The 21363-nt window shown below is 39.6% G+C and overlaps 1 protein-coding gene across 7 annotated transcripts in view; it reads left to right on the top strand.

The window, feature by feature from the left end:
- The window catches only part of C7H10orf90 (chromosome 7 C10orf90 homolog), a 198498-nt gene that overhangs the window by 124494 nt on the left and 52641 nt on the right, over window positions 1-21363 (top strand). For all 7 annotated transcript variants that reach the window (XM_043518465.1, XM_043518463.1, XM_043518464.1 and 4 more), the window contains 2 exons: window positions 13066-13160; window positions 17575-18673. In XM_043518465.1, the coding sequence (XP_043374400.1) occupies window positions 17602-18673 (1072 nt within the window). In that variant the 5' untranslated portion in view covers window positions 13066-13160; window positions 17575-17601. The remainder of the gene's footprint in view (window positions 1-13065; window positions 13161-17574; window positions 18674-21363) is intronic.

The raw sequence follows: 21363 nt of genomic DNA on the forward strand, positions 1-21363 counted from the left end.
AAGAAATGCAAAAAGCCAACAGAGAAAGCATAGTGTAAATGGTAAATTAGATTTGTAAAATTCTTTCAGTTTGAATAGTGCATCAGTAATAAACAAAAAATTCATCTTTTTTTAAAATACACAGTGACAAATTCTCTGCTAGCATAACTCTACTGGTTTCAGTGCACTGATGCCAGCAGAAAATGTAGCCTGTGATGTTTAACCCAACAATCACTCTTTAAAAGACCAGTCATGAAAATACTTATGCGTGGGAATGACTTTGGGCCTGTTGTGAGTGAAGTTACTTGCATATATAAATGTTGGCAGTATTGGCCTCAAATCCATATGTTTTAATGCTCATGAGAAGATGTCACATTGTAGAATAGGAAAGTCCTTTTCCTAGGAGATAAAAAGTATAATCTCATTCTCTTTGCTGCTTTTTTTGCTGTTGAATGTGTCAATTTGGGGTCTGAGGTTTTAGGTTTGCATGAGATTTTGGTTTGTTGCTAGGCAACTAGCTTCTTGCTTCTTGAAAATGCTACAGAGTCATTGCCTAATATGAACTACCCTGCTTAGATAGAGGTAACAGGTAGAACTGCTAACAATTGAGAACTTTTACTCATTTTAATTCTGGTAACAGCTCCAAAAGCAAATATAATTCTGTGGTAACTCAAATGTCATTCTTTGTGATTTCCTCTGTTGCTTGTGATTTGTTTTTAAATTACATTCTACAGGGGTTATTTAACTACTAGTATTTTCTAAAAGAATAGAAAATTAAAGAGCTGGGGCCTTAACATTTAAGCCATAATATCAAGCTTTTCTGCACTCACTACCACTTTTAAATTTAAAGCTTCAGTGATAAAAAAAAACAATGACCAGCTATATTTTGTTGAAACTAGAGATAAGCACAAAATCCGCTTACATTCTGTTTTATTTTTATATGATTGCATTTTGTTTTAATCTTGGAAATCATCTGTGTTTCTTAGCCTGTTGCAGTGGAATTGGAAAAATAGATTCCCAAGACCAGACACATCAGTTGCATGTTACGTAGGTTTGTGAGTTATTCAGTGAGAGAAGCGGAATGGCTTTAAGCCCCTTGGCTCAGAAGAGTCTGTGGTGGGTAGGATGTTTCATTCAGAAGGGTTGAGGTTAGCATGCACCATTCTTCTGGTTCCCCTCACTGTTGCTGTAGGCTGGGTACAGCTCAACTGATGGAAGGAAGATCGTATATGGATGACAATGGGCGGAACTTGAACTGAAGAAAAAAGTAAGAGGGTAGTTGTGAAGCGCTCCCACTTTATCTCAGCTCTCTGACAGCCGCAGTCAGAAATGGATGTGTGTGACATAATCACCTTTTATCCCAGCCCTACAATTCAAGCACTGAGGAAAAATAACAATGCCAAATGAACTGACTATATAACGCTATCCAGACTGAACCTCCCACCTCTGCATGTGTCTCAGGTATTTTACCTTTTAGATCTAAGCAAGCCTCTGCCGCATGCTTATCTAGCTTTCATGATTGTAAATTAAGCATGTCAGAAAAGCTGCCTGAGGGAGCTGTGATGGACAATGTTATTTGAGCTAAAGACATCATTTCCATACTGTTTAAAAACTTGCTGTAATATCGTCTTTGCATCCCTTGGTGGGAATCATTGTCTTGCATTATACTCAGAGAGTAGATGGGCTCAGCAGGTGAGGAGAGTTCGTCACTACTTCAGGGAGCTGAGGAGATCTGTTAGCATATCCCAGTACAGCAAAGGGAAGCACATGCTTGAGTTCTTCCCTACACAAATAGAATTTTTTTTAAAAAGGGACTACCTTGTTAAAATAACTCTGGATGGCTGATAAGCTGCAGGTAATTCCATAAAGAGGGCACTTTATTTTGTTAAGTAGGGATACAAAATAATAGCAATGTAGAATGAAAGCAGACTTCAAAATATAGGTCCTATGCCAATGGCACTCTTGCTAGCCCCCTGATGAGAGCCTTGCTTCAAATAGCACATATAATGAGAGATTTACGACTTTTGGCTTTCTGATCGCAGACCAGAACTCATTCGTCCGTTTCATGGCAGATCCTGTAATCATCTCTGCAGGCAGTCAACTACTGCTTCAAGATGTGCAAGCAGTGAAAGATAATTCAGTTAACAAATCTCATGATGCTCCTTGTAATAAAAGTAAATTTATCCTGACATCTTAAGAAAATAATTTTCTACTTTGTTTACACAATGAATCCTCTTGCAGAGAGGACAGACTTCAGGTTGTTTTGTTTACTCTGTTTTGAAAAACTTCCCCAATGAAGCTGTATTAAAGTGTTGATACTTCATTAGCACAGACTTGAAGCACTTCATTTTGGGGTGGTTGGTTTTAGCAGTGCTGATGCCTTCTCTCTCTTTCTGGCCCTGTTAATTCAATTGAAAAGCTCTCTTAATGCTCATTAACACTATGACTAACTGTAAAAGATAGGTGTGGTTTTTTTGTCTAGTGGAGACAGCACAGGTAGTTTTCAACTCAATGTAGTTGCTTGGGATAAACCCCAGGTGGGGAATACAGGGTATATATGTGCAGGATGGGATTTTTAAAAATATTCAGCATTTGCCTACCTCTATTCCAATTTTAAATGTTGACCTCAGCTTAGTTGTACATTTTTGTGTTAATAAAGATGGCCTGCAATTGAAGAAAAATGCAATTTTATTTGCTTCTTTATGAAATATAAAGAAACCTGAAAAGTGCTGAGTAAATTTGTGTAAGGGACTGCAGAAGACTTTGTTACGGCCTAGCTAGGGAACTTCCACTTTCTCGTGCTGACAGGTTATTGTAAGAACATAGAAACCCAGCTAGAACAGGCCGTCAGCCGGTTACAACTGCTTCGCATGGCCCTTTGCCAGGTAGCGGAAAACCCCTTTTGGAAAGTACTTAATTCTATATTCATGAGCTGTTTTTGTGTAGTGCTTATTAATGCTGGCCATCTGCCCCTCCGTTGGACTCCGTCCCAGGCAGAGCTCCGGAGTGCTGGATTCCCCGCCTCCATGACTGCAACGCTTGGAGTCCCCGTTGCGAGTGGGTCACTAACCTTCAGTAAAGCCGATAACTCACAGCTGTGTGTAAGCCTCGTTTTTTCAGAGTACTCCTGCCAGGCCTGTGGTGCTTCGAACACCTTGGCCCAGAACAGTTTTCTTTTACCTTAGATCTTTTTCTACATTAGAAAGGATTTGCTGAGCTAGGAGGAGGAAGGGAATCCCTTCTTGATCCCTACAGGTGGTGGCTGGTATAGCTTATACCAGTTCAACAAATAAAATAAGCTGTATTCGCTAAAGAACTTTTTGCCAGTATAACAGCCTTTATGCTAGGGCTTTTGCTGGCACAGCAATGTTGGTTAGTTACTGACTTGTTTCACATTCTTAACTGACATAGCTATGCTGGCAGAACTTCACAATTTTCAGCATAGAACAGGGCTTAGAAATATCAGGAATGTCAAATCTGGCCTTCGATGGTCTTCCCTGGTTTTGCTGGATGACTCACTGCAGATCTGAGATGTGCACTGGGAGCTTTCTTAGCCTTTAATTCTTAGCCTTTAATAGCCTTTAAACTGAACCTTTGATGATTACATCTTTTCCCCCTTTTTCAGGTTTTTGAATTAAATAGTATTAAGAAAAACAACAAAAACCCAAACTGTTTTAAACAGTATAAATAAAACTCCTTACATGTCTTTGAATGATGCTATATATAAATATATGCATATAGCTTGGGATGGGAGAGTTGCATGGCTCTCTTATCTATAGATAAAATGCCTTAAACAAAAGTTTTAAATTATACCTGAGATCATTTTGGTTTTTAACATATAAGTTACAAGCATCTTCAAACATCAATGTCAAATCAAAACAACTTCTGTTAATTACCACAAAAGTTTTGAAGATGGAATCCTAATATAACTGTCCTAGTAACAAATAGTATAAACATTCCAGTGACGTGGGTACAATTTAGAACTTTGTGAAACTCTTTAGCCACAGAAGTGGAAGGCTGGGAGCCTGACTTGCATCTGAGATATTTTTGGATCTTGAACTGTCGGTTTTGTGCCACTTGAACGTAACATTTATCAGCTGATAAAAGACCTTGTATGGTTTCTTAATCTTTAGTTAAATATGATCAATGAAGGTGAATTTTCTCTTTCTAATATTATTTATATAGTGCTAGAAATTATTTGTATAGTGCTAAGTGTTTTATAGACAGCCAAAAAAAGTCCCTGTCCTTGAATACTTACTATTTAAACAGACAATTTGGAGATATAGGATAAGGATCGAGGATCAACAAAAAGCAGATGATTGAGTGGAGATGTTTATCAGCTTTCTTGTTAGTTCCAACGTGTGTATGTGCCAACATTTCTCTACTAAACCCTTATTTAAGAGAGAACTACAGTTGAAGGTCTCTGAGAAGTTTGTTCTGAGGAGAGACTTAAAGATAGAGGTAAGATGAAGGCAACACATGTCAAGTCAGGGCATAAAGTGTATGGGATGGGGTGAACAAGCAAGAAAGAGCTAAAGACCCAGTTAGTCAAATTCACTTCACCGCAGTGGTTATTACGTAGTTACTTGTCAGCCAGACAAGGTGGGACTGAAAGGATCAGGTGAAAACTCAGCAGACCCCTGGAACTTATAAATAGGCTGAGAGTTCAGTAAAGAGGGAAGGAGCCACAGGGAGCAGGCAGGGTTGCTTGCTTGCTTGCTCACTCGTTTGTTCACTTGCTCACTCTGTGAAGAGCTGAAATGCCAAAGACTGTGGGAGGCTAGAGGCCTCAGAATTAATTTGACTGTGCAGGACAGTGCTCAGTACCAGAGGCAGGGAAATACAGTGGATTAATCCCAGGAGGGGATTAAGCTCAAAAGACAGGTTGATTCTCTGGGACTTTGGACTACATTGAACATTTTGTTAACTAATCGCTTCTCAGCCGGAGGGCTGAGTGGCACGTAAAGGCAAACTACCTACAGTGAGGAGCTAGAGAGGAAGAACCCATGCAACACTGCATCATGACACGAAGAGGTGCCCACAGAGTGATAGCATGATGGGAGTTTGAAGAGAGAGGAAGAGATCAGAGGGCAGTGGGAAAGTAGATTTGAAAGTTGTCAACAGAGATTAATGTTGTCAACTGAATGAAAGTGTGCAACTTGCACTACTAAAAATTGGGGTGCTAAATGCCTTTTGGTGCCCGCACACACAATTTCTTCCAATGACACATTCACTCCACTGTTTTGACTGCAGTTGCTCTAAGCAAGGTATACCATGTGTCAAGGTTCCTTCCCCACTCTGAACTCTAGGGTACAGATGTGGGGACCTGCATGAAAGACCCCCCTAAGCTTATTCTTATCAGCTTAGGTTAAAAACTTCCCCAAGGTACAAACTTTGCCTTGCCCTTGAACCGTATGCTGCCACCACCAAGCATTTTAAACAAAGAACAGGGAAAGAGCCCACTTGGAGACGTCTTCCCCAAAAATATCCACCCAAGCCCTACACCCCTTTTCCTGGGGAAGGCTTGATAAGAATCCTCACCAATTTGTACAGGTGAACACAGACCCAAACCCTTGGATCTTAAGAACAATGAAAAAACAATCAGGTTCTTAAAAGAAGAATTTTAATTAAAGAAAAGGTAAAAGAATCACCTCTGTAAAATTAGGATGGTAAATACCTTACAGGGTAATCCGATTCAAAACATAGAGAATCCCTCTAGGCAAAACCTTCAGTTACAAAAGACACAAAAACAGGAATATACATTCCATCCAGCACAGTTTATTTTACCAGCCATTAAACAAAAGAAAATCTAATGCATTTTCTAGCTAGATTACTTACTAACTTAACAGGAGTTGTAAGGCTGCATTCCTGATCTGTTCCCGGCAAAAACATCACATAGACAGACCAAACCCTTTGTTCTCCCCCCTCCAGATTTGAAAGAATCTTGTCTCCTCATTGGCCATTTTGGGTCAGGTACCAGCAGGGTTACCTTATCTTCTTAATCCTTTACAGGTGAAAGGGTTTTGCCTATGGCTAGGAAGGATTTTATAGCACTGTATACAGAAAGGTGGTTACCCTTCCCTTTATGTTTATGACTCCATGTCATTCTGCAGCATGCCATTTATACAAGTGGTAGTGCCAGCCAAGACCAGAAGTTCTGGTGCCATAGTTGCAATGGTGGCCTGTTTGGTTGAAGGAAAAGGAGTACTTGTGGCACCTTAGAGACTAACAAATTTATTAGAGCATAAGCTTTCGTGAGCTACAGCTCACTTCATCGGATGCATTTGGTGGAAAAAACAGAGGAGAGATTTATATACACACACACAGAGAACATGAAACAATGGGTTTATCATACACACTGTAAGGAGAGTGATCACTTAAGATAAGCCATCACCAACAGCAGGGGGGGGAAAGGAGGAAAACCTTTCATGGTGACAAGCAGGTAGGCTAATTCCAGCAGTTAACAAGAATATCAGAGGAACAGTGGGGGGTGGGGTGGGAGGGAGAAATACCATGGGGAAATAGTTTTACTTTGTGTAATGACTCATCCATTCCCAGTCTCTATTCAAGCCTAAGTTAATTGTATCCAGTTTGCAAATTAATTCCAATTCAGCAGTCTCTCGTTGGAGTCTGTTTTTGAAGCTTTTTTGTTGAAGTATAGCCACTCTTAGGTCTGTGATCGAGTGACCAGAGAGATTGAAGTGTTCTCCAACTGGTTTTTGAATGTTATAATTCTTGACGTCTGATTTGTGTCCATTCATTCTTTTACGTAGAGACTGTCCAGTTTGGCCAATGTACATGGCAGAGGGGCATTGCTGGCACATGATGGCATATATCACATTGGTAGATGCGCAGGTGAACGAGCCTCTGATAGTGTGGCTGATGTGATTAGGCCCTATGATGGTATCCCCTGAATAGATATGTGGACAGAGTTGGCAACGGGCTTTGTTGCAAGGATAGGTTCCTGGGTTAGTGGTTCTGTTGTGTGGTGTGTGGTTGCTGGTGAGTATTTGCTTCAGATTGGGGGGCTGTCTGTAAGCAAGGACTGGTCTGTCTCCCAAGATCTTTTGTGGAAAAGCAGCATCGCTTACCCCATAACCTCAGCCATGCAGAACACAGTGCCATCCACAGCCTCAGAAACAACTCTGACATCATAATCAAAAAGGCTGACAAAGGAGGTGCTGTCGTCATCATGAATAGGTCAGAGTATGAACAAGAGGCTACTAGGCAGCTCTCCAACACCACTTTCTACAAGCCATTACCCTCTGATCCCACTGAGAGTTATCAAAAGAAACTACAGCATTTGCTCAAGAAACTCCCTGAAAAAGCACAAGAACAAATCCGCACAGACACACCCCTGGAGCCAGGACCTGGGGTATTCTATCTGCTACCCAAGATCCATAAACCTGGAAATCCTGGACGCCCCATCATCTCAGGCATTGGCACCCTGACAGCAGGATTGTCTGGCTATGTAGACTCCCTCCTCAGGCCCTTCGTTACCAGCACTCCCAGCTATCTTCGAGACACCACCGATTTCCTGAGGAAACTACAGTCCATTGGTGATCTTCCTAAAAACACCATCCTAGCCACTATGGATGTAGAAGCCCTCTACACCAACATTCCACACAAAGATGGACTACAAGCCGTCAGGAACAGTATCCCCAATACTGTCACGGCTAACCTGGTGGCAGAACTTTGTGACTTTGTCCTGACCCATAACTATTTCACATTTGGTGACAATGTATACCTTCAAATCAGCGGCACTGCGATGGGTACCCGCATGGCCCCACAGTATGCCAACATTTTTATGGCTGACTTAGAACAACGCTTCCTCAGCTCTCGTTCCCTAATGCCCCTACTCTACTTGCGCTACATTGATGACATCTTCATCATCTGGACCCATGGAAAAGAAGCTCTTGAGGAATTCCACCATGATTTCAACAATTTCCATCCCACCATCAACCTCAGCCTGGACCAGTCCACACAAGAGATCCACTTCCTGGACACTACGGTGCTAATAAGCGATGGTCACATAAACACCACCCTATATCAGAAACCTCCTGACTGCTATTCCTACCTACATGCCTCTAGCTTTCATCCAGATCATACCACTCGATCCATTGTCTACAGCCAAGCGCTACGATATAACCGCATTTGCTCCAACCCCTCAGACAGAGACAAACACCTACAAGATCTCTATCATGCATTCCTACAACTACAGTACCCACCTGCTGAAGTGAAGAAACAGATTGACAGAGCCAGAAGAGTACCCAGAAGTCACCTACTACAGGACAGGCCCAACAAAGAAAACAACAGAACGCCACTAGCCATCACCTTCAGCCCCCAACTAAAACCCCTCCAACGCATCATCAAGGATCTACAACCTATCCTGAAGGATGAGCCATCGCTCTCTCAGATCTTGGGAGACAGACCAGTCCTTGCTTACAGACAGCCCCCCAATCTGAAGCAAATACTCACCAGCAACCACACACCACACAACAGAACCACTAACCCAGGAACCTATCCTTGCAACAAAGCCCGTTGCCAACTCTGTCCACATATCTATTCAGGGGATACCATCATAGGGCCTAATCACATCAGCCACACTATCAGAGGCTCGTTCACCTGCGCATCTACCAATGTGATATATGCCATCATGTGCCAGCAATGCCCCTCTGCCATGTACATTGGCCAAACTGGACAGTCTCTACGTAAAAGAATGAATGGACACAAATCAGACGTCAAGAATTATAACATTCAAAAACCAGTTGGAGAACACTTCAATCTCTCTGGTCACTCGATCACAGACCTAAGAGTGGCTATACTTCAACAAAAAAGCTTCAAAAACAGACTCCAACGAGAGACTGCTGAATTGGAATTAATTTGCAAACTGGATACAATTAACTTAGGCTTGAATAGAGACTGGGAATGGATGAGTCATTACACAAAGTAAAACTATTTCCCCATGGTATTTCTCCCTCCCACCCCACCCCCCACTGTTCCTCTGATATTCTTGTTAACTGCTGGAATTAGCCTACCTGCTTGTCACCATGAAAGGTTTTCCTCCTTTCCCCCCCCTGCTGTTGGTGATGGCTTATCTTAAGTGATCACTCTCCTTACAGTGTGTATGATAAACCCATTGTTTCATGTTCTCTGTGTGTGTGTATATAAATCTCTCCTCTGTTTTTTCCACCAAATGCATCCGATGAAGTGAGCTGTAGCTCACGAAAGCTTATGCTCTAATAAATTTGTTAGTCTCTAAGGTGCCACAAGTACTCCTTTTCTTTTTGCGAATACAGACTAACACGGCTGCTACTCTGAAACCTGTTTGGTTGAGTTTCTATCAAGCTTTCTACAGAGTCCCTGCCTGTACAAATTGTGCTGTGTACATCTTAGGTTCATAACATACTATTTCTCACCAGAAATTTGTTAGTCTCTAAGGTGCCACAAGTACTCCTTTTCTTATTTCTCACCAGAATACCCATCTTTGTAATCTCTGTGTTTTAACAAGCCAATTTCAGACATCACCTGAGTGTGCTGCCAGTTGGCCCAAGGCAGATATCCAGGCATTTGTGAAATGAAGATTCAGTTCCAGCTCCACTCTGTAATTATGAACACCACAGGCTGTGCTCTGGTGTCCAGATACCAAGGAGTGTATCATTTGGCCCACAAACAGGGCTGTGAGAAAATAAAAGGGCTAAAGATGCAATATAGATAGCAAGGGACAGGATGCCAACAGCTCCCTCCCCCATTTTCACGAACTGGTCTGTACATTCAGCATGCACCCATCTACAGAGCCTGAGGATACTGTTGGAAGTACTGAGAGACCAGAAAAATCTTCCTCAGCCTTAAAGACAGGGTCTGTGAAAATAGGTTACAAATGGAACAGGAAATCCTCAGGACTTCATATCAGACAGGAACAAGCTTTCTTTTCTCCCCACACTGATAGGAAATACTTGAAATGCCATGACTCCCATAGCTGTGTTTCAGGGAAATATTGAACTTTATATTTTGTTGAATGATAATTGTTATAGCACAAAGAACTTTGTCAACGAAAAGAACCTGTATGGGTGCTCTGTGCCTGACATTTACTTCTAATCTAAGCTGCTGTTATTTCATGCAGTGTCCTCATTTAAATGAAGAGCTTCAAGCTCTTTTCATAAGGTCAGTATTTGTGTTTTTACTGTTCACATGAATTAACAAACGTGAGGTTTCCAAGAATGTGTATTTGAATAATAGCAGGGAAGTTGGTGGAGGTTTATTCATTACTTTTATTAATCCATTACAGCAATTGTTAAATTGTTTGCCAAAAGTATCTGTCAACACTGGGATTCCCATGGTAGCATACGACTGTCATTACCCAGGATACCATGCAAAAAATCCAAACTGAATGATTTAGCAGACAGGAGAAACATTCACTTCCCACTTCTCTTCTAACTTTCTCTGACTACAAAATGGCTGAACAAACCTACACCAAGGAGATCTGTGTGGAGTGAAGAGGTTGAATCTGTGGACTGTAGCCGTAGCTGTCTATGGATATGTTTTCACTCTGGAAAAAAAGGGGTGTATTTAATTCAGGTTAGCTGACTCAAGTTAAAATATCAGTGAAGACATGGGAACTTGGATTAGCAGCTCAAGTTAAAGCCTGCAAGTGAGCCTAGGGCTGAACTTGAATTAGCTAAGTTAAGTTGAGGACACATGCTTTTTTTCTGTGAAAACATATGCTAGGAGAGGTTACCTTGAAAGCAGTAATTTACATCTTATATATTTTTCTGTAGACTTTGACATCTTATCCTTGTTTGACCTTATAGTGTTTCTTCTTTCTCTTGGACTTTGAATACAAGTCATCAGAGAGAAACCCAGGGAAAAAAACCATCTGGTACAGCATGCTTGCTCAGTTTTGGTTTATCTTTATCCAGCCTTCCAGCTTTCCTTATACACTGTGATTAGCATTAAAAAGTCAGTATTTACCCACAGTTGCCTCACAGAGCTATCTGAGAGAACTGCAGTTTTCCCACTTTACTTATAATAGGAAACAATTGAAAACTGTAGGTTAATGACTTTTCAATTACTACCATTGCATTTGACAAACCTCTGATTTTCTCCTGAACTAATTCTTACATTTTGCTTTCATGACCTACCTTGGCCACTTATCCCACATTTATTTATTAAAATTAATATTTAAAAAGCACAGAGGAGAGTCACATTTGACAAATAATAAAAGTAAATGAACACATGCAACAGTCTCTCTTCATCCAAATATCCACATTTAATTTATCCCTGCAAGTACCCCATTCTCCCTACAAACACCAACCCACATTGTACTTCCCCTTTCCCAAACAGTTGTGGACATCTGTAGGTTTTGCAGCTTCCTCTGCAGGTCAGCAGATTAGTTCGGCCTCTTTCAGACAAAGGGGAGGAGTGAGTTTCAAAGCTGAGGATCCCTCCTAGTCACTTCCGTGCCAGCAGCTCCAGGTGTTTTAAACCAAGGAAGTGGCAGCTCCATTCATTAGTGGTGGAATGAAGCAGTTATTACTATTTATGTGGCACCTGAGAAGGGTTAATTTGTCACCAGGAATCCTGTGTTGCTAAGTAATTCTGAAAGAATCTTATTCCAAACATCATAACCATTCCTGAGTTCTCTACCTATTTATACCATACTTCTTGGAGCTTTTACTGGTGTAAAACATGACTCCATGAACTTTGTTTTTCACCTTTGCAAGAACTTCTGTTGGCTCCCCTCAAATCCACTTCTTCCTGAGTCCCTTCACCCCCCTCCTCATTGCTGGATTCTTCAGCCTTGGTGTCTTCTCTGTGGTTCCATGACTATGCACTTTCCATGGCAACAACAGCCTTCTTTTAATATGGTGACTAGTACTGTACATAGCGAGCTTGATCCACCACAGAGTGATGTCAGCAGAGCCCCAATGGTGGAAACTGTGCCCATAAGAAGCAGTGTGAAGAGGTCTGCAGCCAGTCAGCACTGCTCTCAAAGTGGACTGGGGCACTCCAAGAGATATTCTGTACCATTGAATCCTTCTGGGCAGCCTCTGTTAGCAGGCCTCCTAAGGCCTAGAGCCCCAGCTGCAACTTGCAGCTGCCATCCCACAATGGAACTCTCAGAAGAGCAGTTCTCATTGAAGCAGATGGAGTCAAACGGTACCCCCTCCCCTGAACTCTGCGCCAGTGGGAAGGAATCAAATCTGCTATTGCAGATGAGGTTTAATAAACAGTTTCTACAGTAAAAGGATCTGACTTCTATTCCTCTGCTAATACAACAATGTATGTAAAATGAAATTACATTTAGTAAAAACTGCAGCCTTGTGCAGTGTGTTGCGAAAACTAAAGCCTATGTTTCCATGAATTTTTATGTAGAGTTGGTTGGGCAGAAGAGTGAAGGAATTTTATGCCATTTAAATACTCATTTTATTACTTTACAGATTACATTTTCAAATAAGCACTGAGAAACAAAAACGTAATTTATGTAAAATGACTCACAAGGTGTGGTGTTAAAGAATGCCCTTTTTTCAGCAATCCCAGGCACCATGCTACCCAGAAAACTAAAAAACTCCTCAAACCAACAGCTAAACAAAATAAATCAAACAAAAGTTAGACCAAATAAATATACTGATATTTACTAATGTGATTTATGACCACTTTAAGGCCCCTTTGCACTGCCATGGTAGTTTATAATGTCCTTAGTTGAAATAAAAACAAGGTCCATAATGTCTTGTATTGGACACTAGTCTCAGACTCTGTAGGCTGCAAAAGACAGCCAATTTATGAAGGTCTGTACTCCAAAACAATAGGAAACCTTCCATTGTCTTCAATGGACTTTTGATCAGGCCTCAGTACAGTGTGAGACTGTCCTGGAACCAATCCTGGGAGCAGCCTTGCAGTGTGGTTTAAAGTTCAACCACTGGAAACAGGGAGATGCGGTCTCTCAGATAAGTGGATCCCAGACCATTCAGAATCAGTTAGTAATACTCTTTTGCCTTCTTTTTGTACTCAGTTTTATATCCCATTTTAGCTATAGTATCATGTAGTTGACAGTAACGTTTCTACCCTCCTTCCCTCCCCCCCCAGGAATCAGAGAAAAACAGTCTGGTGCTAAGGATCCAAAAGAACTCAAAAGCCATCAGCACGACAATGCTGCAAAGAGAGATTCAGACTCCACTAAGGTAAAAACAAAAAACCCTCACCGTTGAGCTTTCATAGTAGTCAGCAGAATTCATTCAGGTTTAAAAAATGATCACCCTGTATCCATATAGTATGTTTACAGTTGTTTTTGGTTTAGTCACACTCAACTTAGGAAACAGAAACACCAAATAAAGTGATGGCTAAGTGGTCATGATTCTGTTTGCAGTAGATGTAATTCATCTTTTTATCTATATTCTTGTTGAAGAAAAATAAAATGTATATTTTGGAGAAAAGTAAGTTTTTGAGAAATATCCCAGGCAGGCTCGACCTACGATACAAGTGAGCTAAGCAATGTGTGGGATACTCCCATCCTCTGATTCCCTGAAAATAAAGCCATGGATTTGCAATTCACCAGAATTCTCTTTCCTTTTGCATTAAGACTATGAAGCTTGGAAACTCCCAAAAGAATGTAGGGCCAGCTCAGAGAGACTCATTACCATCAAAACATTGGGAGGAGACATTATTTGCTATTTATTTTTATAATTTACTCATTCAAAATACTGTTACATGAACTGAAACTAATCAGAAGCATTTCTGACTTGCATTTGGACCATTACGTGCAATTTCCATCTGTTTTGTACTTAACAAAATAAATTAAGTAATTTCCATGTTAATTGCTGGAGCACATGAGAAACATACAAAATAATGCATTTCAAAGAACATTTATCCTTATTGATCTGTAAAAATCGAAGGGAGATTGAGAAGATTGGAAGTCATGCAAAGGTCTTAAAGATGCAGTTGAGGTAAATATAGTACAATACAATATGAAGAAAATATTATTCAAGCCATGGAAAAAAATTGGGGAAGGGAAAAAACACATTCTGGCTGGGAAGATATTGGATTGTCAGAGTCACAAACAGTTAGTTTAGAAGAAAGGGAAAATTTTCCTGGGTTTGATCTGGATTTGATCTGCTGTTTAGGTCCCAAAAATCTACCTTCCTGAAACATTAATCTGAGGATTATTTAAAAGACAGTATTCTGTGCTATTTTCCTGTTATGGCAATACCACAGTAAACAGGGCAATAGTTTTCACAGAGTGTGATGGTCTTCAACATGGATTCCTCCACAGGAGATACCCCACGGACCTCAGACTTGTCACTCTGAGCCTCCCATCTCAGAACACTAACAGCAGGAGGCCCTGTGATCACCTGAGATATTAATGCTCTGGTGTGAGGCTCTGGAGCTGGTGCTACTGTCGTAGAAATAAATAATAATGTCAAGAGAAGGGGTTTACAAGAGCGGAGGGAGTGAGACAAGGGTCTGAGATGACACAGGGAAAATTTCAACAGAAATAGCAAAGCAAGTACAACTTGGCTCCAGGGCCAGAAACAATAGAAATAAAAGAAAAGGAGTACTTGTGGCACCTTAGAGACTAACAAATGTATTAGAGCATAAGCTTTCGTGAGCTACAGCTCACTTCGATGAAAGCTCACGAAAGCTTATGCTCTAATAAATTTGTTAGTCTCTAAGGTGCCACAAGTACTCCTTTTCTTTTTGCGAATACAGACTAACACGGCTGCTACTCTGAAACCTGTCAATAGAAATAAACAAATTTCTGAAGTGAACATAGTTGCTTTGATGGAATAGATTGCTGTCAGCCTTCGGGAAAAATATTAAACCTCAGGAGAATATTTTCTCCCTCTCAGGCTATATTTTACAGTGATTGCTGTCCAAATTATATAAAATGATTGTTTTATCATTGAAGTCTTGGGTGCTCAAATACCATTGTGACGGGTGTGGTATAAGAATAAAGTATTGAATACCACTTAAACTCATGCAAACACACAGTCCTTCTAAAAAATAAAACATTCTTCCATCTTTCATCATTCCCTTTATATTCATATTCTCCTCATCTACCTAACAAATTCCAAAGCTTTGCATAATTAACTCGCTACCAAAGCTTACTTGCTGTTACTTGCAGCTTGGCTATGGTGGGAGGGATGGGAGCAGATGATCTTTGTAAGGAGGTGAGCAAGCCACCCTTCCCCTTTCTTGTTATGACCAATCTGATAAGGGCAAGTAGCCTCAGCAAAGACTTTAAGAAGGCCATAAAATTCTGCCATAGCCCTGTCCCTACTTTAGCAGAACCTTGTGACCTTGTGTGTGTAATATGTCATCTAATACCTGGTACAATTACAAATACACAGGGATGGTTCTCATAAATTGAGGGAAATTAGAGTAGCATTTTGTGGCTATGAAGTCCAACTATATGGGTGTTTTATTTTTGTAATATAAACAAAATGTGTATTAAATGACTGTGCATTTTCTACTGTATGAAGATGTCCTGTACTTTACTCCAGATATTCATAACTGTGGTTATCTAAATTGAACATTTTGGTGTGTCTATCTGAATATATATTTATCTAATTATGTGCAAATGTACTTCCTGAATACTCTCATGTTCAAGTCAAATAATAGCTGTGTGTCTCTGAATATATAATTACAGTAGAGCTTCAGAGTTATGAACACCTCAGGAGTGGAAGTTGTTCATAACTCTGAACAAAATGTAATGGTTGTTCTTTCAAAAGTTTACAACTGAACATTGACTTAATCCAGCTTTGAAACTTTTCTATGCAGAAGAAGAAAAAAATCTGCTTTTAACCCTCTTAATTTAAATGAAACAAGCACAGAAATAGTTTTCTGTCAAACCTTGTCAAATATTTTTTCTTAATATTTCCCTTCAATTCTTTAGTAGTTTAACTTTAACACAGTACTGTACTGTAGTTGCCTTTTTTGGTGGGGGGCGTCTCTGCTGTTGCCTGACTGCATACTTCTGGTTCCAAATGAGGTGTGTGATTGACTGGTCAGTTTGTAAAACTCTGGTGTTTGTAACTTTGAGATGGCTGGCTGAGGGGATTGGGTAATGGGCTATGGAGCCTTTGACTTAATGGTCACAGGATTGCCTTTAGCCATATTGGTAACGATCAATGTTTTTGACCAGTTTGGTGCCATACATGACATGGATTTATACCTCAGCATAGTTCCTGGTAGACGTGTTTACATCACACAACCCATCATCTCAGTTGGCTGCCTGGATGGCACACACCGCAGAAAAATTAAGGACAGAAGGGATATAAAGAAATCCTGGTTTCAGAGTAGCAGCCATGTTTGTATTCGCAAAAAAGAAAAGGAGTACTTGTGTTAGACTCTAAGGTGCCACAAGTACTCCCTTTTCTTTTTTTTAAAGAAATCCTGCTTGCCCCAAAAGATTGTCCCTCAAGAACAAGGTTGAGGTGTACTAGTGAAACTGTTATAGAGAAGTTTCGATGGTGGCTGACTGTGGTATCACTTTCAGTTGAGTTTCCAGGACTATCAATCTGGCTAACTTCATGAGCAATAAAATATCTCCCATAAACCACTTAAATAAAAAAGAGTCATTCAGATGAGAATTCACTATGGTCCCAATCATGTAGAATTTACTTTGTGACTCAGTGCGAACTTTGACTAAGTGAGGACTGAGGACGCTCAGATCATACGGCCAAATTCCCTGCTGGTATAAATTGATGCAGCTAACATTGACCTCAGTGGAGATGTAACAATTCACAGAAGCAGAGAATTTGGGCCATATACGCTGCATGAAATAAACATTATGTGACCAGTCATCTAGATAATAATTGTAGGTAGAGTTAAACTTCATGCTTACATTTATCAGATACATTTTAATACAATACCACACTCTTTGTCACATCTAAGGACATCAGGTACATTATGTTAAGCTAGATGGTGATTGTTGTGGTTAGCAAAAGGAGTCTGGACTGCTGTCAATCAATCTTGGGCATATGCCTCCTTACCCTGTCATTTTGTGCATCCAGCAAATGTTAAGCTAGTGAATTAAATGGTATCCAAAGCACTTACAGAAATTTGTGCATATCTTTTATTGGAGAGAACATGGAGGAGTTTTCCCTTCGTATTTGATGCTTTTGTGCAGCAGCACTGACCCAACTCCCACATAAACACTCCACGGAAAATCACAGTACACCTATGTTGTTCATTTTGTACAGGCAGTAAGTGTTTAAAGCACTTTTAATATTTCAGTAGATCAGCATGAAAGAGCAGGTTATAATCTGAAATTGATAATCACCATTGACACATATATTGTTAGACAAACATAGAACCAGATACTCCAACTGAGAGAATCAGTTAATCATTCACACTAATGGTTTCCGAATGTTTAATTTTTGCGTAAAATGGATCCAATTTTTGCTGAACTTTTCTAGACAATTCTGAATTGATTTTACGAACATGTCTTTGAAATGACAGAAAGCAAACTGAAATTTTGTTAAAAAGAAATTTGACAAGAAACCTTGAACAAACCCTATTATAGACTTTAAAGGAGAAATAGTTGTATGTTTGACAATAGAATATTTTAATAATTTGGGTCTTTTTCATTTGCAGGAGTCTCTGGCATCACAAAACACAAAAATGATTTCATCCATAGTCATTTCACAGTTGATTGATGAGACTAAATCAAAAGAAAATGGGTCTGCTTTGCCGATGCAGTCTGTGATCACTCAGCCTAATGCGTATCATACGAAGCAATCTCTGGCTAATCATAGTTCAGTCAACATTAATAGAGCATTCATGTTACTTTCCAGCAGATTAGGAATTCAGGCATCTTTCGATGACAACGTATCTAGAACAAACTCTCATAAAAAAGGATTCGCATCCATAACAATTACCGCTAGACGGGTTGTTCCACCTTTTAACAACCCAGTGCAGGTAGCTGTTACTGATTCTCTGTGTTTGAAATGCTGCGGAGGTGATGTACTAATGAACACTACTGCTGCTTCAAACAATGCAGGACGAGCTCAGCACTGCAAACCTTTGAATAATCAAGAATCTTATATAAACCGATATGCCATCAGATTAAAGGTTTCTGAATCTTATTCACAAGTATGTGAAGGGCACGGAGACTGGATTTTTAACATTGAAAACAAAGAAAACAGAATATTTCCTCCAGGCAGCAATCACAGGAAAAAAGCACCAGTTTCATTCACTTCATCTGTTCACTTCAAAATTTCCCAGGATTGTCCAAATACCATCTATTACTTCAACAAGTCACTTTCTGTCTGTCTTGACCAACTTCAAATTAAAAGTCAAAAAATTCATAGATCAATATTGTCCTTCAATATAAATTGCAGTTCACTCAGATTAACACCAGATGGAGCAGATGGCATAGCTAATGGAGAGTCAATAGCAGAGATACTTAAAACAAAGCTCCCAGAAGAAAACAAGACTCCACTCAGAGCAAATTCAAATGCAGATTTAAAAGAAAATAATGTAGATAAAAAACAGACAGCAGAAAAGGAATATTTGGGTACTCCATGCTCTTGGAAAGGTACATCTCCCTCTGAATGTCCAGCATTTGTGGATACACCCAAAGGAATTAATACTTTAATAGTCACAAAGCAAAAAGAAGATAATTCTGATAAACACTTTACTCGTAATGACATCAAATTGTCCATTCAAGTTCCTAAGTGGAGTTATGAGGCAGGTGAGTAATTTGCATAAATATGAGTCTGTTTCAGAGATTCAGACTGAAACAGACCCATCATAGCATTATTATGCAAGCAGGTAATACAAATCTTTGCTTCTGCAAGAATAAATCCATGATGAGTCTGAGTGCAAACTGGACATTTTAAATTCTAGGATTGCTGTGGATATAATGTTTACCATACCAGTGATGGATGCCACCTGCCACAATATAGGATAAAGTGGTACCTATGTGTTCAGCATAAAGCCCCTATCTTTAAGCATCTGTAACTCTGATATATTTGTTCCAAACAACATATAAGCTCTAAGCCCAAAAGAGAATTTCAACAAAGTCTTTGTTCTTAAGGATTCACTTTTAAAATAGAGATTGTGGAAAATAAGAAATGAATGGATTCCGACTGGTTTGTGCTCTTTATGATTAAAAAAAGATTGTTTCTAGCTTTAATTTGGAAGGCCATAATAAAATGATAATAAGACCAGTCATCTGGCAACTAAAATAGATGGCAATTTTCCATGTGTAAAGGCTGCGGCTTCATCCGCAGCAATGTTTTGCAAGGCTTTAAAATATTTCTTCCAAATATCTCAAAGCATTTGACAAATATAAAATTAATCCTCACAACATCTGTGAGTTAGGTGAGAAGTAGATGTTGTAGGGATTACTTTAGTCACTGCTGAAGCGTAACCTCCACTGGAGTGGAACGCAGCAGCTGTTTTACAGTGCACAAGCAATAACTATGGATCAGTTTAGGGCAAGAAAAATATTGACCATGCTGGGAGAGAACGCAGAGAGACAAATGTATTCAGATGAGTTGGAATTTGGCAAAGACACCAAAGCTAGCACACTTTCTTTTGTGAAAAATACCATGGGATGTAGTAGTGATCGTAGGTGGGCAGAACCTTGATTACATCCCATCTGAAGTACTTTGCCTTTGATCACAGTATGAACATTAATTAATTAAACCTCACAACAACCATTGCATTTTTTCCATTTATGGATGAAGGGAAAAATGAGACACAAAAGGATTTTGTTCAAAGTCACACACTGGCTCAGTGGCAGAGCAAGGCATAGAATCCCAGTGGACATATTTCCTTGTCCCCTGTTGTTGCCACTAGACTCAGTAGCTCCCCATCTCTGAAATGTGTAACAGTTACCTTTACTGTTATAATTAGAATTATTATGTATTATTTATTTTATTTTATTTTATTTTATTTATTAAGGCAAAATGATTAAATAGCAGATATTCTATACAGAAAAGCTGCTGCTGTACATCCCAGGTAACTTATCAATGGGAAGGATGGATCAGTGAGGACAAGATTTTCAAAACAGAGGACAAGGTTTGGTTTCTAAATCCATATTTAGGCACTAAATCAGTAGCTGGATTTGCAAAGGTGCTAAGTTCCCAATGGCAGAGTGTTTAACACAATTTGAACATGAATACTTATTAAACACAAACCTCTTGCCATTGGAAGTCATAGAAATGACAAACCATAGTAAGCAGGATAAAGGAAATGGGGAGGGGCAAGAAGAACACAGGAGGAGCATCCTCTCTGACTGATACTATTGATTTAATTCTTTCACTCCTCTGCTTAGCCATGATACCTGTATATCTGTGGCATTTGCAAGCTTACTTTGAAGAACAAATGTTCTGTTGGTATTTTGAGAGGCAAATGCTATGCATGCAAGGCTCTGCTGCACATAATTTAGACGCTGCATGTGATTTACGATAGAAGTGGTTATCTGGAATACTTTTTGAGACTACTCAGGGGTCAAGAGAAACAGTGGTTTCCATTAAAAAAGTCAGCATTTGCCAGAAGTTATTAGAAAATGAGGTGTGAGATTATCACAATTTATCCACCTATACTTTAAGAGGAAATAACTGTGGTAACCAGGTGGGAAGTGTTGTCTTTTTAAATGGCTTACACTGTTTGTATACATGACAATGTAATATGCAAATGTGTATGTTTCTGTATAATAGATAACAAGATGTTTTGTCACCTTACTACAGCTTTCCTATGTGAGATTTTTAAATACAACTGATATAATGCGTCCAAAAGGGCATGGTCTTTCTTGTTAGGATCCAAAAATTAATGAGCACTCAAATACTTGTCAGCCTTTAACTGTGACAAATCTTAGGAAACCTAGTAAAATTCTTGAGCCATGTAAACTGCTCATTAAAATGAAAAGAAATTGGTTTGATTTTTTCACCTGTGAGAAAATGAAAAATAGAGCTCTTTTGAGTTCATAGAATCATCACAATGAGAGATGGAGAAGATCTGTTAGGTTGACTAGTCCATTTCACTGCAAGTGCAGTATGTTTGTGCCATTTATCTAGGCTTTTGTCTAAACTAGTTTTAAATATCTCAAGTGATGAAGCCATACCTTCCTGTTTCATGATGTGACACCTCTGTGTATGAAGCCAAAATTGCAGGAGCCTTTTAGATGCCGTATCACATTGTAAGTAAAACTAATCAACTATCCACTGTCATCTCTAAGTATTTTTCACAATTACTGCTTTCCAAGTGTCTTTCTCCCAAAATGTACTAACTTGAATTTGTCCATGTTGGAGTCTGAGTACTACTAGATGTGTCTCCTAGACCCAGGTAAGTCCAGTTGCAAGAAATGCCTTCTTACAGCTAACGCTAACTAGAAGATTCTGCCTAGTCCCTCTGAAGAGGATTAGCAACTGTGAT

The sequence above is a fragment of the Dermochelys coriacea genome, chromosome 7, assembly GCF_009764565.3.
Source record: "Dermochelys coriacea isolate rDerCor1 chromosome 7, rDerCor1.pri.v4, whole genome shotgun sequence".
In the NCBI taxonomy this organism is placed as follows: Eukaryota; Metazoa; Chordata; order Testudines; family Dermochelyidae; genus Dermochelys; species Dermochelys coriacea.